General features: G+C 40.1%; 1 protein-coding gene across 6 annotated transcripts; it reads left to right on the forward strand.

Annotated features, from left to right (window-relative positions):
• Positions 1-706: 706 nt before the first annotated feature.
• On the forward strand, positions 707-27353 carry LOC311027219 (dystrobrevin beta-like). Of its 6 annotated transcripts, XM_084031120.1 has the most exons (23): positions 5770-5813; positions 5924-5955; positions 7769-7821; positions 10911-10999; positions 11255-11335; positions 11627-11840; positions 11953-12038; positions 12266-12420; positions 12603-12702; positions 12845-13011; positions 14795-14919; positions 16012-16083; positions 17095-17172; positions 17480-17567; positions 17776-17855; positions 18735-18833; positions 21014-21110; positions 21679-21699; positions 21949-22102; positions 23261-23350; positions 23550-23597; positions 24732-24764; positions 25674-27353. In XM_084031120.1, the coding sequence occupies exons 4-22, from the start codon at positions 10912-10914 to the stop codon at positions 24737-24739; spliced, it is 1851 nt and encodes a 616-aa protein (XP_083887246.1). In that variant the 5' UTR covers positions 5770-5813; positions 5924-5955; positions 7769-7821; position 10911; the 3' UTR covers positions 24740-24764; positions 25674-27353. The 6 variants fall into 6 exon arrangements, with proteins under 6 accessions (XP_083887244.1, XP_083887248.1, XP_083887247.1 ...); XM_084031118.1 differs by lacking the exons at positions 5770-5813; positions 5924-5955 and adding an exon at positions 707-947; XM_084031122.1 differs by lacking the exons at positions 5770-5813; positions 5924-5955 and adding an exon at positions 707-947 and having other exon boundaries at positions 24735-24764.
• The last annotated feature ends 582 nt before the right edge of the window (positions 27354-27935 follow it).

Below are 27935 nucleotides of genomic sequence, written 5' to 3' on the forward strand. Positions count from 1 at the left end.
CATTATTGTCGCTTTAATGTTGGTAATCTTGACTATAATTGTTATCCAGCTTATATGTAGCCCTATTGCAGGGTAGCTAGCCAATTTTACCAAGGGACCCATACAGTATCTTTAATAACACAATAATGCATTAGAATGTATTTGTTTATTATTTTTTAATGTTATTCAGAATCTGCAAAGTAACTTTAACCAAAGGTATCAAATTATTGTAGTGGAGTAAACTGTAGCCTGATGAAGTAGAAGTATTAATCAGAAAATGTTAACCGTTGTGATGACTATTTTTTCTGAAGTAGATGAAGTACAAGTATGTCAAAACTGTATGTTACAATATGTAATGCAGCCTTCTACAATTCACTACCAGACGCCACAAGTTGTAGCCTACTTAATTTGGCAATAAAAGTACTTGAGTAGCCAAAATGTACTTCCATTTATGTCATTTATCTTTGTGTAAAACTAGCATTAAAAGGCATGACGGGGTTTTTTTTAATTCCAGATGTAACGGTTTTTTAAAAATTACGTAGTTAACGTAACGTTTAAACTATGTAACCGAATTGAAGGGCATTTTTTGGGGGGGAATGAGTGTAAAATGGGGTTAAAACTGTATTACTACGACATCTGTTACGTGAGTCATGTTGAGTAGTTGGTTCAGTGACACCGGGTCCAGGAAGGGGGCAGGACGGACAGAAGAGAGAGGAGTGACTTTCTTTCAAAAAATAGTACACTTCATCACAGCAGCAACCGGTACGGCAGCGGCAAGAGCGACTGGCGAATATGGAGGGTGTGAAACATGGTTGGCCACGGAAATAAATAACGGGACCGGGAACCATATGAATCAAACGTGAAAGGAGGACGCGGACATTTCAAGAGGGAAGAGTTTAAGTCAGTACCGCACGCTTCACTGTTGATGTTGGCATTTGGACACGAATACCTGCCGGAAAACAGTCCCGGTGAGTAACCGTAGTAGTTTCACTGCCTGTTGAGAGATATAACGTTAGTCACTAAAAGTGTTAAGGTTGCGTCAGACGTAAGTCTGACTTTGAATGTGAAATTTCCTCCGAGTTCGGTTGAGTTCAAGAACACGTTCATTCGAGGGAACAAGGTAAACAGGGAGTTAAACTTTTCTGCAATATGGCCGCTCAGATGTCACACAGCTCCCCAGAAGTAACGTTAGACAGCACCGAAATGAGCTTTGACTCAAGTCTTTGAAATGCACACATGTGTCTACTAAAGACCGTTGAAATATTAAGATTTTTTAGATAAACAAAAAAAGGTCTAATGCGATGCGAGTCCCTGTCTTCAGCAGACTTAAGTCATGCCCACTCTACAAATCAAATGTGCCGCTTTACTTTTACGTGCAGTACGGTTTCTCTATGGGAGGAACGTTACTCCATTCAAAAACATGGACATTTTACCTTACCTGGCACATTGCTGAACATACAGGCTTTTTTAAACATAACTCAATACTTTTTAAATAATTATTCGTATCCACTGTTCATTCGGCACACAAGGCTACATGTCAAGTGTCTCTGATTTAAGGCTGAGTGGCGTGCATCTATTTTTGCAACAAGCTCAGGAAACGGCTGCAAGTTAACTTTACGTTAGATTAAAGAGTGTTTGTGATAAGGGTGTCAACGTTAGGGCTGATCAATTCATCTGACCAGTTGAGTGAAATTCAATGGTTTAATCAATCATAATATGCCCTAATGAATCATTACACCTGACATGTGGGGGTCAGCTGAAATGATTTGTCACACCACAACCTGCCAAAGGGTGTTATCTGAGACAGCCTAAGCAAGTTTGGGGTCTAGAAGAATGTGTAAGACCCCACCTCCACTCCTACACCAAACACGTGTTTAGAGCATAATACATTGCAGATAATAAAACATTATAAAAACAGGGCAAAAATATATATATATCTGCTATAAGCTAATATTGATCTCCTATATCTGTTGCTGGTTTATTGGCCACATGCAGCCCAGTTTGATCTCAAGGGGGCTGGACCAGTAAAACCATTGCATATAACCTATAAATAACAACACCTCCCTTTCTTTTCATGTAAAACATTGGAATGAAATACTTCACTGAAATGTTCACACTTTGCAAAGTCACCCATTGGGCCTCATTTGGTCCTCGGCAATGCCCTCAGACCTTCTATTTGGCACCTTATATTTGCACTCATAAATCATTCACAACTTTTTATTTTCCTCTCCCCAATTGAATCGGCTATTTGACCCTCAAAGGTTGAGTGCTCAAATTTGATGTGATAAACCGAAAAAACTGATTTCATATTATATACTTTCTAAAACCCATTTAACATTAAATTAGTTATTTTCTTTTTCAGCAACTTTTATTTTAGTTAAATAGTATATAGACCATCGGCCAAGCAGCTCTTGTTTATTTCTTGGTTTTATCAGCAAGCTCAAACAGCCAGGTAGTGGTCAAGTTCATTAACTAACAGTGCAATTATAACTTTGACAGAAACATATGGTCATGTAAAAATCCAAACCCTAGATAAACAAACCGTGCATGTCCAGTCCGGTTGGAGACTTTTCCAAACTAAATGGGGAGCGATGGCAGTAACAGATGGGCTGTGTCCCAAACTGCCCCCTGAAGGTCTCTACTTTTTCCCTAATAGATGGCTATTGTGTCCTTTAATTGAGCAGTGGGCGGTTTGTTTACATCATTAACAGGGCAAAATGAAATTAGCCTTCCCACTTTTATACCACACAGGCATGTATATAAACACGTTTTTACCCAGCTTAGTATTATATCTAAATGCACCTGAAGATTGTGGTTTCTAAACACCAACCTCAACTTCATAACTTTTCATCTCAGTGTCTCCACATTGAAAGATTTTAGTTGTTTATTTGATTTACAGTGATGCTCAACTGTTTTTCTGTCTCCACTGTGGGTGGGGAGATAATAGTGGTGGGGGTAAAACCTATGATTTGCAGAACAGTCATTCCAATCTACCCTCTGGTTTATATCATTTTTCGAGCGTTAAATTATAGTGAAATTTAAGTAAGTATGTAGGAGCCATCGGATGGGCCTCAGAGCTCTCTACTTGTTTACTGTTTGGTTTTTGTGATGCCTCTAATTGCTTGCAAAAAAGCTGAAAAATTGGCCAAAGAACTAGATCAGAGCAAGGCGACTGGGTCTGTGTAAGACCCCGATTGAAAGGACTGTGGTGATGAAGAGTTGAGATGAATTTGAGGAATCTCTTTTTCCTCTCAATCTCAGAAATCGGTCATACGAACTTGCAAGCTGGTTGCACATATTTTGGATTATTCCAGGTATGTCAGGCTGCATGTTCAGTGTTGACTTTCAAACATTTCTACTCGTGCACTCTCATTTCTTAAAGACAGCAGGTAGACACTACTTTCAATTCCCTCATCTGTCTTCATTTCTTTGTCTCTTTCACCATACCGCGTTCTCACTCTTTCCTTCCTTCCGGCTTCTGAGTACATCTTGATTTCTCTTTGCATGTTTTTCTTGATGCTTTCTGTACGCACTGCTCTTTCTCTCTTTGTTTCATGCTTTCTTTCTTTGCAACCACCTTACACTCCCACCGTCCACACCCAAAAGTCAGATCTATTTAGGTTTAATCTAGACTTAAGTGTGCTCTAGTTCCAGCCACGGGTCTACAGTTTGTGTACATATAAATGAACGTGAGAGGAATCTGATAATATTGCAGTTTGCACTTTCAGTAAAACAGCACTCTGTTACTGTAAAACAATGCTGGGATCTGCATTGGTGGGGCATGTTGCTTCAGGTACTGGTGAGACAATGAAATACAATCCAGGAAGGCCAGTTTGAGTTGTTGTTCAAAGAATTTGAAGGATTCTCAGGTGCCAAAATGTTTATTCTCTTTTTGTGACAAATAATGCAAGCATTTGATGCAATTTGAAGCAAATGCAGTGTCTTACTGTATGGCATTGGTTTGAGTTGTTGCAAAAGTTGTATCAGGTTCAACTTTTTGCTGGTTGAATGTTTTACAAATGTTTTTTTCCAAAGACCTCAAACTTGTGTGTACCTTGGCACAGATGCCCGCTGTGTCAACGCTCACTAATTTGTCTTTTGAAATGAATAAGGGGAGCTGCATTTCTTCACGCACTGCTTTTGTCTGTCTGGATACAGTCTTGGAGAGCTAAAAAACAAACTGGGGAAAGGAACTCTCTCATTTTTATGGTTTGGGTGAATCAGAATAATTCAAAATAACCAACTTGAGTCCAGTTTTTGTGGTGGAGAGCTTAATAAAAATATTCTAATCAGAGTCCATCTTGGGTGGTTTGTGGACCTTAAAAACCTTCTACAACAGACTCCACCTCAGAACATGCTATAACTTCTGACCTCCAGCCCCCTGAACACCCATGACATGCTAGCTGTCCATCTTTAACATGTAACCAGAGATGTTTTGCTTCTGTTTTTACCTACCTGGTGACAACCCTAGGGTCATGCCGGGATAGTCGGGCTGGCTCTCCTGGCAGTGCAGGGATCAAAGGTCAAGAGTGAGAGATCGGAGAAGCAGGGAGAGGCTTTTTGCTTTGGGTTCAACCTGCTTGTAATCGATGCAGTTGAAAGTGTTCCTCTCTGGAGGCTCGGAGAAGTTAGGAATTTGTTGAAGTCATGTAGCTTGATTGTAATAGATCAGACAGTATCAATCAGTTAATCCACATAAGATGTTCTTTACATTTCCCCATAGGAACATACAAAACATAGCTTCCACATAACAGTTTGCCCATACACACCTTCTGGCAATGGGGACATATTGCACAAGCCCCATGGCCAACATCCTACATAACCTGTTAGTGATCAGAATCTGAATGGACGTACGCACACATTGATAATGGTTCTGGTGTTCTACCAAAGGGCAAGAGCTGGAACTCTTGTTTGTTTGGATACTTTTAATCCGCAATATTTCAATAGCAGTCTGTAAGGAGACAAGTCATGTGTACAGTCAAGTTATCAGCTTGAGTAGACATGCGTCCTCTGGCTGATATATATCTACATTATAAGAATTAATAGTGGCAGCCTTACTGTCATGAGTCTCCATTGATAGCCAGAGTGCCATTACAGCTAGTACAAATACTGCTCTTTTCCTAAAACACATTCATGCATGCCTCCAGTGGAAAATTGGTATCAGTTCATGTTAGTAAGGGCTCCATTTGTGATAAATCAGTATTTTTTCATTCAGTCAACAAGCATCATATTAGGGCTTTATTATTATTTACTGTACGAATCCATACTAACAGCAGTCCTCATCCTGTAGAAACCTCAGTATGAATGTTCTTGCCTTTTGTTTAACACCTTCTGACAGTTTATTTGGTCTCCGATATGTAAAATGTTTCAGGACATTGCAGTGACATCTTTCGAAATGCCCAAACTTCTAAGTTTCTCGATTTCCTGAAACCACAACTTAGCAGTTTGCTGCAGATCTTTCAGAGGGATTTGTGGGTCCGGTGTACAGTAAAGTGACGTCCAGAGGATAAATGGAGTTCACAGGTATTTCAGCAACGTCAGTGTCTAATGTTGCAGCATACTGTATATATATCATGTATAACACACACACTGGTCAGGTCCTGTCAGGGCAGACGATGAGAATAGCGAGCAGCTGCAAGTGGTAATGTAGTCATGTGGCATGCATGGTGTGTGTGTGTGTGTGGTGTGTGTGCAGAAGCTGGTAAACACCCTCTTACTCCTCATTGGTACCACCTCGCCTGCCTGACGCCCGTGTCTGTATTAGTGTCCTTGCTGTATTGCTTCTTTTGTCTACAACACTTTAGTTTGTGGATTCACCTACAGAGAACACAGCGGTGAGTTGAGTGTGGGTGTCAATACAGACAATACTTTTGAAGCCTGTAGTTTGCATGTTTTAGACTGAGACTGAACTGAATCCCAAGACCAAGTGTGTGTTTGTTTTCAGGACCATTTGCTGTCTTCAGTTGTTGGGCCTGTGTGTGTGTGTGTGTGTGTGTGTGTGTGTGTGTGTGTGTGTGTTTGTGGGGTTAATGCACAGGTGCACAGGATGGGTGGTCTGCACTGATGGGAAACCACGTCTACACACACACACACAGACACAGACACACACAATCACACAAAGAAATAGTGACACGTAGAGGCATTACACATTCTCAGATTCTCAATTTTTTATTATAATTCTTTCAACAAAATAAGCCAAACTGCAAATTTTGATCAGTGAAAGTATTGAAGTTTGTCAGAATAATTATCCACGTTTACTAAATACAGTGACAGGTTGACAGGTTTCTGTGTGATGAGTAAGATCGTGTGTGGCATTTGTGGTTAGCAACTAGAAGCAAACAGGAACATCATGCTCTTAAAACCAATGATATCAACGCTTTCACTGATAATGTGATTTGCAAAAAGCACATTTCAATTTAGCTATTGTTATATAGTAGAGCATAACATTGTTAAACTGCTTCTTGTTTTTTATTTTTCATTTTTTTGTTGTGGCATTTGAGTTTCCATCCCTAATATAGTGAAATATTTAATGTAGGCTGTCAGTTGCTGACAGGATGTGACTGTCTGCCTCTTGCACTTTGTCTTGATTAGTATTCAGGCTGGATGTATGTCACACACGTCTTTGTGTTTTTCTGTGCTTTCACACCAATTTGTTAAAGCTGTGTGGAAAAATCAAGCCTCCTTTGTGCACAGAAATATTATGCAAGTGCCCAAATACCCCCATGTTTTGTGGTCACTGTGTCCATGAGGCTTGAGTTAGACTGTATTTGTGGGACAACATTAAGATTCTTTGTTGTGGGAGGATTGCTGACTGCTACTGTGAGAACTTGTCCAACAAAGCAAAATTACATGTCTGCGTGCCAATTCATTACATGTTGTTGGTGAAGGTTTTTTTTGGCACTTGGAAGCTGGTCGGCATGTATTTCAGCAAAACAAAGAAAAACAATGAGGGATTATTACAAATGATCACAACTTCTTTACAGCGTTACAAGAATATATAGAGAGCATATAAGTGAAGAACCTGGTTTTGATTGACAATTTAAATAACCTTAAATTATGTGTTAAGAAGTAACATGAATTGACAAGTGTGACTATAGTGTTAGTAGAGTGAGTACCTTGTGCTATGTCGCAGATTGCAACCTGATGGCCTAGTTTTGAGAAAAACGGTACCAGTAACCTGCAAAATGATTTATTCAACATAACAGATAAAAATGGAACTATTAAAGATGTTTAGCTGTTATTAAGGTGAGCTACAATCAGGGAGGCTCCTTCATCCCGTCAGCAGTGACTCCAGATTAGACCTGATGCTAAGTTTTAGAATTTGAATTTATTTACAATAAAAAGACACAGGTCTACTGAGTGTACTGAGATGCAGGAGAGTGTGGGCCCCACTGGATGTGTTCAGTGTGTGGTTATTTATTACCTTTTATTTATTCAGGGAGGTTTCACTGATCACATTGGCCACACACACACACACACACACACACACACACACACACACACACACACACACACACACACAGATTCACACCTGGAAGCTGTCCAGTATAACCGGTCTGACCTGCTGCCCACTGGAGGGGCTTTGTTAGGGCATCTCAATGGTGAGGGAGTGTTTTGGGATTGAACCGAAGCTCTCTTCCCTAACCTTTAGGCCACCACTGCCCATGTCTACCTGTCTACATTGGTGTGTGTCCTCTGCTGACCCCCAAAGAGCTTATGACATCATTACGTAGTGCTGAAAAGACTTTTCAAATTGCCTTTCTCTTCTCTCCCTGTGTCTCTCTGCTAGACCTCCTTTTATTGAGGCTCCTCTGTCCTGTGTGACCCCCCTGACACAGAGAGGTATGACCACACACACACACACACACACACACACACACACACACACACACACACACACACACACACGCACGCACGTCGCCTTTTTAGGGACAATTTAAGCATTCAACTATGTTTTCTGAGCCTGGTCTTAAGCCATAAGGTATTGGAAGACAGCGTGTGTCCTCTGTGTGTATTCAAGGCGACATGTGCTGTTTGTGTGTTTGTTTCCGTAAAGCTCAGCAAATTTCAGCCATAATAAAACACCATGGTGCAACAGCAGTGTGCACCGCCACCCACACAAACATTGAAAAGCAACACACATGTCGTCAACTGTATATACGGCCCTCTCCACTTCCTCTTCCTTTTGAATTAAAAAAAACGCCAAAATGCCAGTAATAAGACCGGTAATAATGTTATCTTTGAAATGAGAAACAGATAGTTTGTTGGACTTTTAATTCAGATGATGATCAGAACTAGCAAGTAGCAAGGATGTTATCCTTTTAAAATGTTAAATGTAAATCTGCTTCAGTATGATCTTGTATGTTTACCTACAATATGTCACTCAGAAATATTAAAAAATTTTTCAAGTGAATTTTGGTCAGGTTGTAGCAGGTGCAACATTCATTTATGAAGAAGGGACGTCACATTTTTAAATCAACCTGTTTGGAATGGATCTTTTTCCTGCGATCAACCATTGCACTTCGACCCAGTGATTGGGAAACGGCAGCCAAGCTGTTCCCGGCCCTCTGACATAGTTGGAGTTAATTGTGGGAAGGATAATTATATCTAAGATAGTTTAAAGCACGGAGAGTTAAAATAGGAAGCAAACCTCACAGACCAAGTGTTCCTCCGTGTCAGCTATAGACAGACAGACAGACAGACAGACAGACAGACATGGTGTAGTTATCACTTAGGCCAGGCTGGAAATAAATATGTACTCGCCACGGGAGTCCAGGTGGTAACTGCTAAAGTGGGGAGACTGTTTTTGGCTCATGCAACAGGTCTTCTGTGAAGTTACAATGAGCGTCTATTAAACTTTTCAGCAACAAACTTTTCATTGACACGTGCATCCACCTGTTCAGCTGACTTCATTGATTGCTGGCTGTCCTTTTTAAAATTGTTAAGCATTTTGAGACTTCTTTGCTGTTTTTTATCTAACTATAAGACGATAAGCATATTTCCAGAAATGTCAATCTATTGTTTTAACACTAAATCATGTATCTGCTTTCATCATAGATAATTGATAATTGAAGACAGTGTTGGCAGAAGGACAACATACAGGATTATCTATCAGGATTTGTAACTGTTCTTAATATCTGCAAGATGGCAAAGGAAAGTGTGAAAGTAGGACTGAGTGAAAGTTAAATCTCAACAGACGAATCCAAAATAGACACAATACCAAAAGGTAGTCTATCAATTTTGGGTCAATACATATGATTGTGTCAGCAGCAGAGATTTAGAGAAGCAAATATGTTCTGTAGTGGTGCATCATGAAGATTTTATCTTCATATACAAATGTCCTTGGATGAGTTTGAACAGGAACTAATCTGAACGGATCTGAAACAAACTGTTTGGGCCCAAAACAAGACCAGCTCCATTTTCTGTGCAAGATAGCGGAAGGTAAAGTTTTTTTCTTCAGAAAATGAATCGGCAACTGTATTGAGAATCAAAGTCATTTTTTCAAGCAAAGGTTCCGCCTTCTTAAATGTGGGGATTTAAACGTAAACTCATTTTTTTAATTTTGGACTGATTGAACAGAGCAGAAAAAGATGATGACATCATTGTGATGGATTCTTTCAATATTTCCTGACATTTTACATAACAAATGATTAATAAGGCCTACTCTGTCTTCCTCATTGTGGAAAGTCTGAAAATAACTTGCTCAATCAGAGCTGCATTGTGTAAAATATCTAGTATTTTGTTTAGAAAAAAGAAAGTTACACTTGACTAGCTGGTATGAGGGGCGCTTAGAGTGAAACAGCTGTATAAAGATGTATGGGAATGTGTGCGTGTGTGTGTTTTTGCCTCTGTGTGTGTGTGTGTGTGTGTGTGTGTGTAAGCGAGAGAGAAAGAGAGAGAGTGTAACTGAAAGGAGGAATCCATCTTTTGTCTGGGTAAAGCATGAAGTCTCCTGGGAAGCTTTCAAATCCTCTCTGGAATTTGTGTGTGTGCTTGCAAGTGCCAGTTTCCTAAATGTGTGTGTGTGTGTGTGTGTGTGTGTGTGTGTGTGTGTGTGTGTGTGTGTGTGTGTGTGTGTGTGTGTGTGTGTGTGTGTGTGTGTGTGTGTGTGTGTGTGTGTGTGTGTGTGCTTGTCGCCACGTTTTTATAAGGAATGCAAATATTTGTGTGCCTCTGTGGGTTTCAGTTCCGTGGTGTAGAATAACTGTTACCATAGCGACTGTGGTGATTTCTGTCACCTGACAGCAGTGGTTGACAGCTAACTTTCTTTCTTAAAAAAAAAAAAAAAGACGACAGTAGCTTAGTCTGTGGGGACTTTGCTGGTTCAAGTCCCTGCACAGACCAAGTATGGGTAAGAGCCCCACACTGCTCCAGGCACCGTGTGGTCGCTGCCCACTGCTCCTAATACTACGATTAAAAGTTAATTTGCATTTAGATTTAACATTCCTTGTTGTCTTCTCTCACTCTTTTCTTCCTCCTGTCTTTTATTTCCTTCCTTAATTCCTCCTTTTCTTCCTTTTCTTTCTTTCTGTTATAGTCCGCCCTTCCCCCTTTCTCACTCCCTTTATCTCTGTACCCTTGTTGCGTAGTCTAAATGCCAGGCTACGGATCAGATTTCCTCAGCTGCTCTCATTAATGTGTTTATTTACCAAGCATTCAGCTCATCCTCTGGTGGCCCTGAATTTGACTCTGAGCTGCCTGCCTGGGTGTGTCGTTACGCATGTGAACAGATCACCTCCACCAGAAACATTTCAGAGAGCATTCAAGGAAATGATTACTGTTGGTCTCATAAGGCTTTGTTGACTATATTTCCTGTGAAAAAAAAACAACACTCATACTCAAACTTACATGGGGGGATCAAGACTGTGGGATTGCACACCCTTTACAAATCTTAATGACGTTTTTGAATGTTTTCCCCCCATTTTGTGCAGGATGGTGATGGAGGAAAGGGGGCAGAGAGACAGAGGGAGGGGGACTCCAGAAGCAGAAGCAGAGCGGAGACAGATCCTCGTAGAGCTTGGTTAGTAACCTTTGACCCCTAAGTTAAGCCTGCAAAGCACCCAATGTGGATTTGCATTTCCTTCCTTGTTCTGGCTCCATGTATTTTCATTCAGTGTGCAACTCCATCTCCAGTATGCAGAGCAAAGATGTTTATTCTGAGATGTTATCATTTGAGATTGATGAGATTGTCGTGAGCTCAGGGATTGTTTCCCCTCCATTACAGATGCATAATCACCCAGCAGAGCCTGTAAATGTCTTTTTCTTTTCGCCACAGGGGAGCAGAACCTGGATGCCATTTGTCTCTCCACATACCGAACAGCCTGCAAGCTCAGATTCATACAGAAGAGATGCAACCGTAAGTCATCCCTCGTCTCCTTCAGCATCATCACTGCACTCGAGTGCTGTTTAAACAACAGTTCAAAGTGTAAATACAGACATTTTCTCTCCAATGAGTTTGAGAGTTATGTGTCTATGTGATAAATATCTTGTCACCTGTATCTTACTTTCTTTTGACACTAGTGGATTATTAAAACAAATACTGTGTACTGTAAAAAAAAAAGGAGAGACTTATTTAAAAAAGAATAAAATAAACTTTAAAAGAAAATATATACGTGAGTATTTCACTGATTCATTGGTATCGTTCCAGTGCATCTCATCGATATATACAATGTGATCGAGGCGGTGCGGGATGCTGGTCTGAACGCTGTGGAGCTGAACGCCGGTATCTCTGTGACCAGACTGGAGAACTTGGTGTCCTCCCTGTTCAACCAGCTCAGCAAGCGCCTGCCCACCACACACACCATCAACCCGCGAGAGAGCACCGTCCTGTTAGTCGACTTCTTACTGGCCGCCGTTGACAGGTAACTAGACAGGATGGACGTCTGTGGATGCCCAAGATGGAACTGTGATAATAAATGTGATAATTTCACATGGCATATATTAGTGATACAGTGTTATATGTGTTTATTTCAGTGAGCCTGACAGCCGTCTGACGGTGCTTTCTGTGAAGGCGATGCTGGCCACACTGTGTGGAGGGAAACTGGTAGATAAACTCCGCTGTGAGTACCAAACGACTGACTTGGAATCACAAATCTATTATCTTACATTTCCCCAAAATACTAAAAAAAATTCCATAGAAACTAGACATGAACTGATTGAACATGTAGGCTTTTGGTAAAAGCAAAGTAATCAGGGTTGTGGTTGTCATGGTTGGGGTAGTTAGTCTTCAGGAAATAAATATAATTTAATGCAGGCTGTCCTAATTTTTGCGTTTGTGTCTGTTCAGATGTGTTTTCTCAGGTATCTGACTCCAGCGGTGTGTTGGTACAGTCCAAGTTTGATGGGTTTCTGAGGGAGGCTCTCAAGCTGCCCACCGCTGCACATGAAGGACCGTCCTTTGGCTACACACCCACCATAGCACGCTCATGCTTCCCACAACAGGTACGCTCACGCACCTCATCCATCTGTCCATTATTATATACATTTATGTTTTAGTTTACAGGAAACCTACTTTTTTCGGTACAGGATTATCAAAACTGAACGTTATTCTAATAGTGGCCTTTTATTATGACTTGTCCGTGGTCCTGAAGAGTTGTCTTTTGTAATTGTTGTTGCTGATGTAGAAGAGGGTGATGCTCAACATGTTCCTGGACATCGTAGCCAACCCTCCTCAGTGTCTTGTCTGGATGCCTCTCATGCACCGCATGGCCAACGTGGAGCACGGTATACACACACACACACACACACACAGACACACACACACACCAATAACATACACAAGCTTCTACATAAAAAAATGTATATGTTAATTTGTGATACTTGTTTTCAAAGCCAAAACTATCTTATTGTGCCTCTCTTCACCCAGTCTATCATCCAGTGTCATGCTCCTACTGTCGAGGCAACGCTATGACAGGCTTCCGCTATCGCTGCCTCCGTTGCCGTGGTTACCAACTCTGCCAGAACTGCTTCTGGCGTGGCAACGCCAGCGGCTCTCATAGCAACCAGCATCAAATGAAGGAGCACTCGTCCTGGGTGAGTCACTGTGTGAGTCACTGTGTGATTACTTGTTCATCGCACCAGGGGGCACTCCCCATGTGTATGTGGATGTGTGGACCTCCATCTTTGTGAGGACCATGATGGATTTTTATTTCATTTATTTGTTTATTTAAAAGGGACAGTGCACATCAATTGACATTTTTATTTGAGAGTCAAAATGTAAATGTGCCAGAGTTGGCAAAAAAGCTTATTTTCATCTGTAGTCCCTTCACATTAGGCAGGTCAACACAACATTACAATAATAAGAAAAAATGCAACAAAAAAGAAAAAAAGAAAGAAAGCAAAAAAAGGAAGAGTGAGAGAGAAAAACCAGACCAGCTATTTGTTGTTTTAATCCATCTCTTATGTTTGGTATTAAATGATAGATAGCTGGTGCTTTTAAGTTCAATAGGAAGGCAGTTCCACTCATTTGAGGCCCGCACTGAGAAGACTGTTAGCAGGACATACCATTTTGTCTGGTCCTCACTTCTTCAAATAGCTGTTTAAGGGTAAAGACTTGGTTTGAGAGTTACAGGGTTAGAAAGATAAGAATAAGGAATCGTATGAAAATGATTCGAATTTACTATATAAACACACATTGTGAACACACAATAGATCACCACAACATATTCAAAACCTGCAAATATTCCTGGATAAATCCAGACAGATCATAATGAGTTCTTGGCTCATTATGATGTATTTATTTCCAAAAATCCGAATGGAAAACAATCCCATCACTTTGCAATAATTATCCCCAACCTATCCTCAATGGGAAAATGGTTTCAATGGGGAAATTATGGATTAATAGATTGATGTATTTGGTGAATTATACATCACCCTGGGTTGGAATATTTTGTTGAATCCATGTTTCAGGGATAAATCTCTTCATTAGTGCAGATCCCGTCTGTGCAACAGAATCTTCTCATCACAGGAAAATCATCCTAATAATCCTTTGCAGATTTTATGTAGCATTCAAGACAGGATTCTGTTTTGGGCTCTATTTTTTTCTCTGTTTATCTGCTTCACCACTTTACACTAAGAAAACATGCTTACATCGTTTCTCCTGCCTGTTTTGATCAGGTGTGCTTAATGTGTGTTTAAAAAATCCAATCACAAACTGAAACTACAAATTTGACGATAATTGGCTTGGCCTTAAACAGTTTAAACGTAATAAAAGTGTGACATAAGGAATTTATCCAAACCTGATCAAATCTACAACAGGGATTAAGTTATAAATTAGATGTGAATATTTTTCATCATTCTCGCTATTTTTTTCTAGCATTAGCTATTCTTCCTGAGGTCCATAGAATAGTATTACTACAATAATTCCATTTCATTATGTGAATAGAAATAAGTATATGTAAATGACATACTTTTACTACTGATACTTCCATAAAAAACAAGTAATTAAAGTACATTTTATTTAAGAAATTTATCACCCACGTCTTCAAGGATTCCCTGCAAAGGAAAAACAAGGAAAACATTCTGTGGTGATCAAACTCAGTCAATAATCGGTCAAAAAAGATGTAGTACTATCCCGTGAAAGTACTATTTTGACCAATTATTGCCATGACACAGAAGAGCATGTTGGGGAGTCTCAACAAGATACATCTTAGATAAACAAAAAAATCCACAATTTTATAGACTTGTATGCAGAAATATCTATTCTAATGTGTTTTATCCATTGATTTCTGCTCTTTAATGCAATTAACATGTTGCAGAACAACAACACAAAAGTTGGACAGCTTATGAATGTTGGCCTGTCTGTATATATGTGCAGAAGTCACCGGCGACCAAGCTTGGCCGAGCCCTGAGCAGGACTCTAGGCTGTGTGTCTTCTAGAGAGCCCTCTCATCCTATTTACCCAGAGGAACCCGAGAGAACCCTCAACCTCTCCAACATAGTGTAAGACCTCACAACTCTCTCTATCTCTCTCTCTCTCTCTCTCTCTCTCTCTCTCTCTCTCTCTCTCTCTCTCTCTCTCACACACACTCACAACACACACACACACACACACACACATACTTGCAACAGTCTTAATTGTCTGTGGGGTGTGAATATTATCTTTTATTTTGACTAATAGATCCCCTGAGATGCTACACACTATCCCTTTCATTCATTAAAATGTCTTTTGGTCGTATTGATAATTCTCTGAAAGACTATACAGAGTAAAACATTATTATTGCCCAGCCCTTAATGGCAGCATAGTTAATGCAGGATCGGACACAAGTCAATGTTCAGTCACACAGTTGAAGGGTTTTGTAGAAACGCGCTGAAAACAGCAATTATTCATTCCAGAAAGTGAAATATTTACTACTAGGTTCAACCTAAAATAACATTTTGGTGTGTTATCACCAGTTCAGTTCCATGTACACAAGAACTTCAGATAACGAGACCTCACAAGTCCCACCTCTATTAGTGAACCATTTCGGTTGCTCCGCCCCTTGTGGTGTATCCACACTGTTTGATTTTCCAAACATCAGCAGACTGGGTCATTACAGACCTCCAAGCACTGGGCGCATAATCAGGCCAACACACAGAGACTGCACTTAGCACAGAGTGAGTATGTGTGTACTAATGTTGCTACGTCAGGTTTACTTCTCTCACAAACAAACTTTTTGTGAAATTCTATCTTTTTATATTCCTTCTGGATCTGTATTCATTCTCTCTCGCTCTCTCCCTCTCCCGCTAGTGATCTTTGCCCTGTCTGTGTTTGCTCAGACTAGTACGATTCACTATTGCATGATTGCACTCAGAAGCACGTGAGAGTGTAAGAATGTGTGTGTTTTCTGATGGGCAAACCTTTGTGTTTTAATGATTTTAATGTTGGTATCATTGCTCTGTGTGTTTACACTGTGTGTGTGTGTGTGTCTGTGTCTGTGTGTGTGTGTGTGTGTGTGTGTGTGTGTGTGTGTGTGTGTGTGTGTGTGTGTGTGTGTGTGTGTGTGTCTGTGTGTCTGTGTGTCTGTGTGTGTGTGTGTGTGTGTGTGTGTGCAGCCCTGCTCGTCCCATTGGGAACACCAGTGAAGCCATGTTGCTGTCCTCATCAGTGCCCGAGTCCGCCAAGAGGTAAAGACTGATATGGAGTAGAGTGGAATGACGACAGCATAAAGTTTGTTATATTTTGTTCTGTTTGATTAGAAGTTTGCAATTTTCTGGAGTTTACGGTTTGAATGGGCAATGACTTGCTTCATTCAACATAAATGGGTTTTTAATAGGTTGCTTCATTCCCTTGTTCCTTGCAAATTACCATTTCCTCTGCACAAACCTGACATCAATTGTGAATTTCATTTTGCTGATTAGATTTGATGAAAATACTATTTGGATGTCTAATGGTAACGAGATGAGGTGAAGAAAATAACGTTGCATCTTTTAAATCCTGTGGATTTGAAGATGATACCATGTAAACTGTGATGTGATTTTCTCCGTGGGTACCGACAGAACTCAAATACTGCATCCGAAGAAAATGAACAGATTTCCATTGTTTTTGTCTTGTCTTCGTTGCAGACATTTTGTGAAGTGAAGTGAAATGATTAACAATTAATCAGAAAAAAACGGTTCCTAATTTGATAATGATTATTTGCTAATGATTGCACCAAAAACGTGACTAGATAAAACTAAACAAATAGAATTTAATAAATAAATAAACATCATCAGCAGACATTTTAACCTTAAAGATCTCCATGATGTGGTTTCACTTTAACCTTGACAATACATCGACTGGTTGCTTAATTACTATTACTATTATTTTCCAGTTTAAAAAAAAAAAAAAAATTACAGATTGAATTGATTTGATTGTTCCAAAGTCAGAAATGATGTCTTCTGCAAAAACATTTAACAAACCAAACCAAAAAAAAACAAGATCATTTTTTTCCGTATGCAGAGTTTGCAAAATGACAGCAATACAGTATGCTGGGACATGCAAAATGCATAATCAAATTGCATTTTATTGCTTGAAAATATATGAAATATGTCAATATATAAATGAATATTATCATTATAAAAGTGACTGAGAATGCTTTAAAATCTGAATAATGTAACTTCACGTGTTAATTTCCTTTCTGTTTTCCTTTCATCCAGTTTGGCAGCCGCTCAGCGTATGAACGAGGAACACGCTCTCATTGCTGCGTATGTAAATCGCCTCCAGAGCAGCCCATGGTGAGGGTTGGACTTGAACTTAGTCAAAGTGTATCCAGTGTAGTTTCTCTGAGCTGTTTGTTTGCAGGTTGTGTATCCATCGGGCCTCTGATTTAAAAACAGTCACACACTTGTTTGCATCCAGTAGCCAGTCAACAGTCATGTGTTACAGTTAGTTTTCTTGCGGTTTACCTGTAATATCACTTTTATATATATTTCCTAGTTTGTGTGTGAATATTTGATAACTCATGACAATTGAATAAAGAGTGGAGTTCAAATAGTTATGAGTTTATGTTGCTGATGTCCCTGCTCTCTGTGTGAATGTCAGTAGTGCGGACAGTCCCAGCAGAGAAGATGAGGAGCACAAACTCATCGCCCGCTACACCTCCCGCCTGGCGGAGACCGACGGCACAGGAGTGAGTCAACGACACTTTGTTTTCTCACACAGTAAACGGCAAATGTACAAATACACGATCAGGTACTTCTGTGTTACATATACGCAGAGCTCTGACACATAACTGTGGGTGTCTCTGAACTCAGATCTTCTTTGGATCGATGAGTGATGAATAATCAACCCACAGTCGGTGAGCTCCAGTAACTCAGTTTTGTGCCTGTGTCTTTCAGGTGATCCCTAACCGGAGCATCAACTTCGATGTGAACAAACAGAAGAGGGAGCTCATTGCTCAGCTAGAGTGCAAAAACAGGTAGAAGACACTTTGTAGTTGCATTTGTGACAGTATGGAGATTATACAGTGGTCTCAACCTGTTTAGAGAATGCTTATTTTGGGGGAAATTATCTAACTTATCGGTGATGCTTCACTGTTTGACACAGAAATGAAAGGAAAATATTTTGAGGTTGACTCAGAAATCACAGAACCCAATTGCAAAAATACAGAAGCAGTTGAATGTCCAAAATCCTTTTATTGGTCCAAATAAGCAAGTAGGGGTCAAACACCAGATAGGCAGGCGCAACAGAGGAGGGACTGGCAAAAATATCTTAACTGGCCAACAGGCAAGGTGTCGGGCCAGCGGGACTAAAAGAGTAACGGAATGCTGGATAGCTAGGGAGGAAACACTAGACGGTCTGGCAGAGGGTTAGGGAATCTGGGCTGGGATATGAAAGAAAGAAACAGCAGGTGTGGAAGCTCAGGTGAGGGGAATGAGCTGATCCTCGGGAACCATCTGAGAGGAGTGTTAGTGATCAGGCAGGAGGACCCAGAGCAAAAGGCATGAAATAAGGTGAAAATAAAGGTGTACTTATGACAGCATCACTGCACTTATTGACCATCAGTGGATAAAACAATCCTAAATTCTAAATTTTAATAATGAATGTATTGTCAATCAAAATGTCAACTGTTGTCTAATTTTCTACTATTTTCTTTCTTTCTATATGTTTTATCTACAATAAGCATATATTTGAGTTGGTTTTTCCCCAAATGCTAGCACGTGTCAGATCCAACATGTACATTCCCTGCAGTATAATCTGCCAAAGCATGCAAACGTGTGAAGTGTCTTTCCACAGTCTGTTCGCTCATGTAAAGCTGTTGGCGTCTCAGCTGACCAGTATGTTTTTCATTTCCCAGAGAGATCTTGGCAGAGATCAAACGTCTCCGCGTCGAGCACGACGCAGCGTGCCAGGCCACCACCAACCCAACTCTTCTGGCCGAGCTTCGTCTGCTCAGGTAAACACAGCAATCAAACCATTTGTCCGCCTTACATTTTTTTTTTTTTTTTCTACATTGTTTACCACAGAGTCCGATTTTGGCGTGAAATGTGCTGCGTTGCTTTGCAGCACAGAGGGAGAGTGTTTTACGGCAGATGGTGATGGCAGATGGCGGTTTTTGTGAAAAGTCAACGTAAAAAATCACTGCGTACATGTTTATGCTATTTAGGTTAAAAAACAAAATCTCCCAAGGGAGAGAAGGGAAACTTGATAAAGCAATAAAAGTGGCGGTAATGAGGATGGGAGGATAATGGCAGTGCAACACAGAGCAGCTTAAATCTACCGTGTATGTGTTTTTATGTGATCATATCAGATTTGATCTTGTGCTGCAAGTTTTTATTTGTAGAAAAATCAGACAGTCCTTGATGGTGGTGGTAGCAGAATGGATTGCCGACAGGGCCTTTTTGCATATGGCCACTCAGGGGCGCCAAATTCAAAAGATTTCAAATCTAGCCATAATGGCTTTAAGTTGTGCAAATCCCAATTTGTCTAGTTTACTCCTTTTGTAAGTGGTTTTGACTAGGATATTCAAAATATACTGTATGAATGAAAGGAGTATTTGGGCCTAAATTCTATGCATTTGTAGTGAAAAATGACATCATGACACATATTTCCTAATACTTATAGAGTTTATTACCCTCCTCCTGACTCCTGATAGAAATCTGTAGAGGGCACACTAGTTTTGTACCATGAAAGAACAACTCTCTTCACATCTCAACAGTGGATGGTGTAACTACTAATATCATGTGTAAATTACAGTCATCATCGTTAATAGGGTGTCACCTCTGCCAACTCATTTCCTTCCATGCCACATGATATTAATATGAAGTTTCCGCCCTGTACCGTATCCATACATACATCTGTATCTTCTTTAAAGCTTGATAATCTTCGAGAACACTTTGTTATTTTTGTGGAAATTTCCTTTATATCCCAACAGCAATCAATAAATTAAATGTTCTGACATAAAATACGTGATTGTGGCTGTTGCAGGACTGTCATAATTCAGGCTAAATGTCTGTCTTCTGCAAGCTACTTTCATTGGAAAAGAGTTGGTAACTGTGCTGCGTATTTCGGCTTTATCATTTATAAATATATATAAATATAATATAATATAATGAATATAATGATAAAAATCATAATGATATAATGGAGTTATTGCATGACTCTTGCTTTATTTGCTGGTTTGTCCTAACATGTGAAGGGAAGCCAAGCAGGAAAGAAGAGTTGATGCTCCTGCTTTAATGTCCCACCCAGACCACATACTGTTGGGAAAAGACAGATTGTAAACAGCTTTCTGGTACGATGCTAGTTATGTATTCTGCCAACTCACCGTTTCATAATTTGAACCCATTTTGGATTCATTTGTATTCCCAAATACTTTGGTGGTCGGCATGAGGGCATATTACGTAAATGTCAACCGTCCTTCTATTTCTGACAACCCGTCATCAGACACGATTATGTATTCATGATGAGTTTGGTTTCAAGGTCTTGCGGTCTGTCTCAGAGGATCATGAGCTTCTCATGTTCTGGTCAGCTAGCTCTTTCCCATCCCGTCTCCTCAACCCTGAAAAATTAACCACCCAGGAAAATGTCAAGGATTTCTGATGTTTGCTTCCTTTGATCTCAAACTATCCATATGTCCATCTGTTTGCAATACGATTTGCATCTTCACTGGCAAGGCTCTCACCGCTCTTCTGCCCTTTCTCCTGGGAATCTTTCAAGGATGATCCTATGCTCAAAAGCCTACATGGGTTTCTTATTTCGCTAACTTGACAACGGTCTGCAGAAGTGAGGAGTCTTGGCCGTTTTCCAACTTTGTTTTATCCGCTCATCATGCTACCAACCCAAGCAGTCTGGACTGGAGTGTGTTACGGCCTACCTACATTTACACATGATATTTTATCTGGGTTATAGAAGTGGGTACTGTTTGTGGCTTGGTTGACCACATCAAATCTGGAGAAGTGTAAATGGGGCCAGAGAGGCTACTATCTCTTCTTGCAGCTTCCTCTATTTGTGAACCTTGTAAACCTCAAATCATTTCAGTTTCAACTGTATCTTCTGCCTCCTGTGAGTTCTTGCGCTCGGGTTCTTTTGTTGCTGCCTCCTGACAGTAATGCAGGGTTTTGGTGTGCGTTGCAGACAAAGGAAAGATGAGCTGGAGCAGAGGATGTCGTCTCTGCAAGAGAGCAGGAGGGAACTGATGGTACAGCTCGAGGGACTGATGAAACTCCTCAAGGTCACACACACACACACAGACACACACACTTCTATTGTCATACACAAGAGGGCAAAGTCCCCTTTTCTTCACACATCCTTGTGTCTGTCCTTGCAGTAACTAGACTCACTCTTCCCTTCCATATTTCTCCTTAAAGGGATAGTTGGGTGTTTTGAAGTCGGGCTGTATGAGGTACTTATCCTTTGTCAGTGTATGACGTATAGTACATGGCGGTGGGTGGTAGTACTAGCACGGGAACAGCAGCAAAACCAGCAAAAAGATTTTAGCCACCTAAAAGAAAGACCGACCTGAAAAAAATATATATTTAAAATCTTTTCCAATGGCGATCTGAACCTGGAGTGAAATGTACCTGCATGGTGGCTTTGAAGACATGGTTTTACAGCATAGGTTTCACTTTCAGATTAGTTTCTGATGACAATATAAAACACTGTAAGTCTTCTAGCCCACTTTAAAACACCCGAACTATACCTTTTAATAATTTCACCTCTTTCCTGACTGTATCTGACCTCTTCTTTTCCATTCTTTTCCTCCTCGTTTGTTTCCGACTGCCCATGTTGTGGCCCTGTAGGATGAGGAACAGCGACAGGCAGTAAGTTTATCCCCCGTTGTGTTGGACTTCCAGTGTAAATGTGGGATTCAGCCTTCATGCCATGCAGGAGTGTAAAATAAGTCAACACTACAAGAAAGCTTCATTTTGGATCAATAATCCTCCTTTTCCAAGCAGTTACCAGACTTTTCCTGCATTGTGAAGATGATATCAGCTGCAGTAAAAATGACACGATGTCTCTAAAAGTCATTCATGGGGATTTGTAATAACCCTTATTAATCCGTCTCTTAGGCGCAGGCGGCTGGCTCTTCTCATGCCTCTCCTTCTCGACCGAGCCCATCAACCGTCCGCTCTGTAGGCGCCGCCTCTCCCCAGGCTCACATGTTCCCTCCTCAAGATTCACTCGCTGGGGTTGGTGGTGACGTACAAGAAGCCTTCGCCCAAGGTAAGGCTGGAAGTTGCACCAGGGTTAAAAAAAACATTCATAAAGTACTAATTGTTTTTGGTTGCAACCATGACTGATGGCTATGATTTAGTTAAAGCTCTGAAACAAAATACAATAAATGCATCATCATTGGTCCTATAATTTAACCTCTTTGAGACACACAGGAGACATTCATTGTAAGATTTAGGCCTAATCTAACAAGATTTACATCAATCTCCCTGTTAAGACTTTTGGCTTTCATATATATATATATGTATATGTAAGTAAGGGATATCACATGAGTTTGAAAAAACTTCCCACACAACTGCTTTTCTAAACTTGCAAATGAAGAATTTAAAATGAATCAAGCCATACATTTGAACTCTAACCCTATTTAATGCTCATCTGTAAAGCTGTTGTTGTGTCGTTAGTCCGGCGTTGTTACATCCCCATGGATTTATTGAATCCCTGCTCAGCTACAAACACAAACTTGTTTGTTTCAAGCCAGTGTTTCAGATTAGTTACACCTTATTAACAGTTCTTAGTGCGCTGTAAAACCTGTAGCCTCTAATACAAACCGCTTAACAGGAACAATTGAAGAAGTATCCCATTTGAAAAGGAAATGATGTGCACAATAACATAGCGTGTTTAATAAGACACAAATTCTCCACATTATGAGAACACTGGAGCATTAAATCAAATCAGGGCTGAAATCCAAAACTCGTTCTAAGCTTTGCACTTCATGTTTTTATGAATTCTGCTCGGCTTTAGATACAAATGTGTTATGTGTAAAAGAAAAAAAAGGGACAGTAGAGGTAATTTAAAAAGTGATTCCTTATCTCACTGTAACATTTAAATTTACACTGTTGCCCATAAAGTTGGAATATTTTCTTTTTAGAAACAATCCTTTGGTTATTCCTATTGTAATGCATCAGAAATCATTTTTAACCAGGTGCAATTATTACATTATGGGTCCCAATTACCCAGGTGAACTGAATTCATGCATAACATTTGTTACGCACTTTAAAAGACAAGACATTTGCAAACGATTCCAACTTCATGGGCGACCCTGTATATTACTTTAAAGGACATACTTGGTTGTTGTGCCACAGTGAGACAGTATAAATGTCCTTGTCCGGTAACGTTCTGTGTCCTTTTCCTCACATCTCTCGATCCCAGGCGCGAGAAGGAACCTGAGGAATGACCTTCTTGTAGCAGCTGACTCCATCACCAACACTGTGTCCTCACTGGTCAAAGAGCTCCACTCTGGTACACACAGATATACTACACACACACACACACACACACACACACACACACACACGTTGATGGTATCCTGCTATTTTGACGTCTTTTAAGCTATAAAACTGAAACAAAAATATAAAATTGTACAATGAATCTTTAGAAAGTAGTGACATTTTTTTTGTTTGTTCATACGTTGCCTTTTTTCCTGCTCTTTTCTGACCAGATGATGTTCGGGAAGAAGAGGAGAGATTGCTGAATGGGAAGGACAGAGGTAATTTAATCTCTTCAGTATCTCATGTCATCTTTTCCAATTGATCCTAATCTAATCTTTCCTCGCTCCACTTGTTGATTGTTATCATTATTCATCTTTGCACTGGGATCAACATCGATTGATGATGAGACTAATCTTAGTCTTGGAGAATAAGCACATCTATGGCCAGATGTTAGTAATAAACGTTTTTAAAAAGTTGTTGGAAAACCAACACATAATAAAAAAAACCTTGGAATATATTAATAAAAATAAATCTTTAATAATGCATCATATTTTATAAGCTGGAGTAGAAGTTTAAAATACCATGTTCTGGATATATTCAAGTATAGTACAAGTTCCTAAAAATGTACAGTACTTCCTAAAAAGTTTCTAAAAATGTACTTTCTATCACTATTAAAAGACATGAGTGGGTAAACAGCTGCTTCATGCAGAGTGATTTCATCAGAAGTAAATATTATAACAACATTGCCTGCAGAGAAACCTCAGTCACAGGTGGATACATCAGGAGCTCATTTTTAGTAAAAAATTATATCAATAGTTTGTACCGAATGACCGTTTGTATTTAGTTTCTGAATATATTTTAGGGAGATCATGGCACTGAATTTTCTTTTTCTTTTATACAAATAAAAGTCACCCTATCACATCACGAGGTATATTGACGAACACGGCCGACACACTTGTAGGTGCGGCTTTTGTGGGTCTGTGCGACCACGTGCACGGTCTCTATGTGACTCCACTAATTCTCCAGGTGCTGGAGCAAGCTTCATTAACATGCCGTCTCATTAGCCGGGCTTTATGGAGACCCTCTTCTTTACAAGAAGACTGCCTGCAGAGCTGAAGACGTGAAACTACATCCTAGTCTGCTCCCCGAGCCCAGACTCAATGCCTATAAGAATACTAACCTGCAGTACTAACCCACCGACCCACAGCCAGGCAGACAGACAGGAGGCCAGGGCTCAGCCCCGCCTTCAACACAGTTAAGTCTTAACGTTTAAAGATAAAATACTGTGTTAGAATGTCCAAAATAGAGTACTGCTCTGGTTCTTATTACAGTTTCAAGTAGAAACCACTTGATTTAGCTTCATACTGCACTATCCTCTGCTAACTGCTAACACACTTTCCTTCTCTCTTTAGCAGGTTAAAAGGATCGCAGGACAAACAAAAACAGTAAGTCATTCAATGTAATCAACCTTTTTTCCATTCCATAATAAAAACTCAGTTTGTGTGTTTTGTTTTGCTCAGAATGTCTTTTTTTTGTGGTGTTTACCTTTTTAAAACGGAATTAGATTTTTGGAAATATGCTTATTGGCTTATCTGGCAAGAGTCAGATGAGAAGAATGTTTCATGTCTGTGTGATAAACACATAGCCAGCAGCTGGAGAGCTTAGTTTAGCATAAATAACAGAGGAAACAGCAACTCTGGCTCTGTCTCAACTTGCCTCCCGCCAAAGCTCACTTATGAACACATGATATCTGATCTATTCATAGAAAAAACAAAGATAAAGACAAGATATTGTGCTTTTATGTGCTGGAAACACTCTTGACAGGGGACAATATATTCATGTAATGTTATTTCATAATTTAGATTGATAGAGCTTTATTGTCATATACAATAAAACTTTGTTGGGAGCAGTCTCTAGTTCACAGCTAGAAAAATGAATGAGACATTAATATAAAAATGTAAAGAGTGACTATAAACATGAATATAAAAACACAGCAGTTATTGCAAAGTTGTTGCACGAAGTTCAGTGTTATTGCACTGAGTCTGTTTTTGCAGTGTCAGGGGACAACAACCAAAGAGATATACTTTGTTAATAAATGAGGTTTAGAAGTGCTCATATTAAGATTTTCAAGATTGCTAGCACTTTCCCTCTGTTTCCAGCATTTATGCTAAGCTAACTAGCTGCTGGCTCACACTTCATATTTACCTTACAGTCATGAAATTAATATCAATGTATCTCTCAACAAGAAAGTGAATCAGTGCATTTCCCAAAATGTCAAACTATTCCTTTAAATCCAACTTGATAGAAGACAACTAATCAGAAGCTCATCTTGTCTTCTGTCATTCTCTCCTCAGGCAGAGTGATGTTTCATCACGGCCAAAGAAGACTGACCATGCTGACACTGAAATATCTCTTCTTGTATTAATCGTTAGCCAATGGGGGTTAGAGCTCCCCTGCCAGTCAACCAATCACGATGCTGGACACCAAACGGCCGCTGGGCCCCTACTGATGTATAGCTGTCATTCTGCGTGTCTGTCTTGTCACTGTGGATTGACTTTTGTTTTCATTTGATCAAGCATAGCTAAGCGAGGAATCTGAAACCTACTGATTTGTACTGTAGCGTGTGTGTGTGTGTGTGTGTGTGTGTGTGTGTGTGTGTGTGTGTGTGCGCGCACTCTGCGTTTTCGAGGGTTGAGTAAGTGAGAGGGGCGACGTGAAGAGGAGAGAGGTGATTTAAAAAGTGCTGCAAAGTTTCAGGATGGAAATACAGGATTTAACTATACTGTAGAGGAAAGAGTGGAAAAAAACGAAAGTCAAAGACGAGAATTGAGTTGTAATGTTTTAAGTTTAGGCACTGTGTGCTCAGTATTTATTGCTTTGATTTGGATTTTTGGCATTTATTCATTCAGTTTGAGTGTTTATGTGTACATGAGTGTGGTCTGGCCCTGCTGAGACGATAAGCTTTAATGGGGAGTTTCTTGCTGAATCAAGCCCAGCCAAGTGCAGAGTGGAAAGCTGAAGTCCCGGTCCTGGTCCAGGTGTCTGAAACCTGGAAGAGATTAGTGCCACGGGCGCTGGTGTGGGACTGCAGTCAAAGAGGAGATATCTGATTACTCTGTGTGTGTGTGTGTGTGTGTGTGTGTGTGTGTGTGTGTGTGTGTGTGTGTGTGTGTGTGTGTGTGTGTGTGTGTGTGTGTGTGTGTGTGTGTGTGTGTGTGTGTGTGTGTGTGTGTGTGTGTGTGTGTGTGTGTGAGAGAGAGAGAGAGAGTCAGAGTGAGAGAGAGTGTGTGTGAGAGAGTCAGAGAGAGTGTGTGTGAGAGAGTCAGAGTGAGAGAGAGTGTGTGTGAGGGAGAGAGAATATAAAACCATTTGCTTCAGCCGTGTGGCAACAGAGCAGCCTCCCCATAAATGATCTTTTAAAGGGTCAGTGTTAAAGTCGGGACTCAATCATTACACACACACAAACACACACACACACACTTTCTAAGCACTGCCTGCCAAATATAACTCCTCACACTTTGCTACTCTTTCGAGCTTCCTGAAAAATACAGGGGAATGTTGGGAGTTAAACGTTCTCTGTTGATGTCGAACTACAAGCAATGACCTAAAAAATCATCAGACTGATCTGATCTGTGTGTGCAAACCAAACATAAGCCAAAGTGACTTACTGAGCTCGAATCGGGTCGTGTCGATTTTAGTTTCATTAAGCAGATGTGAAATAATTCTATCAGAAATATGTTTTTTAGTATTTCCTTGTTTTGTTGAACAATTTTTCATTCAGACTTGGCCGCCACATTGTTTTAGACACTGTGTGTGTGTGTGTGTGTGTGTGTGTGTGTGTGTGTGTGTGTGTGTGTGTGTGTGTGTGTGTGTGCGCGTGTGTGTGTGTGTGAGTGTAAGAGAGAGAGTAAATTCATGACTGTTAGGAGGACAGATACGTCCTGACATGAAACCATCATCAGCTCTGAACCTGCCTCAGCTGACATTGTGAGTGAAAATTGTGTTTCATCTGCAATAAATGATATTTAACTGGTTCCCTTTGTCTGTCTCTGTGACTGTTGGAAGTAATCTCCCAGGAGACCAAATAACAGCAACATAAAAGCAAGTGTATGATGTTTAATTAAACAACTTTTACATTACGTTTCCACTACTATGTCAGAACTCTTCCGTGTGATAATGATATTTCCCTCGTGGTTTGTTCATGTCCGTGTGTGTTTTTTGGCAAAACAAAAACATCTAATGTAATAAGTCTGTGAAACAAGTTGAAAGTGACCCACTCGTAAAACTTCCCTGACTGCATTTCTAAACCCCATGATGTCACAACAACTCAAACCACTGTGAACCCTGCAGAGGAATAAACCGGTGGCAAATCAGAGATGAGCAGTACGCAGAAAAAAAGAGATTGACGTGAGTGCTTGATTTGAATGATTTACTTGATAACATTTTGGACTTATAGTGAACAAATGCATTTAAGGCAACAAAATTCAAGTATTTAGGCTCATTTGGACACAAATCCAGTGGTGGAAGAAGAATTTAGATCCTTTACTGAAGTAAAAGTGGCAACATTACAATTTAAAAATACTCTATTCCAAGTAAAAGTCCTGATCCAGTCCACT

This window comes from Eutrigla gurnardus, assembly GCF_963514095.1.
Source record: "Eutrigla gurnardus genome assembly, chromosome: 16".
Classification (NCBI taxonomy): domain Eukaryota; kingdom Metazoa; phylum Chordata; class Actinopteri; order Perciformes; family Triglidae; genus Eutrigla; species Eutrigla gurnardus.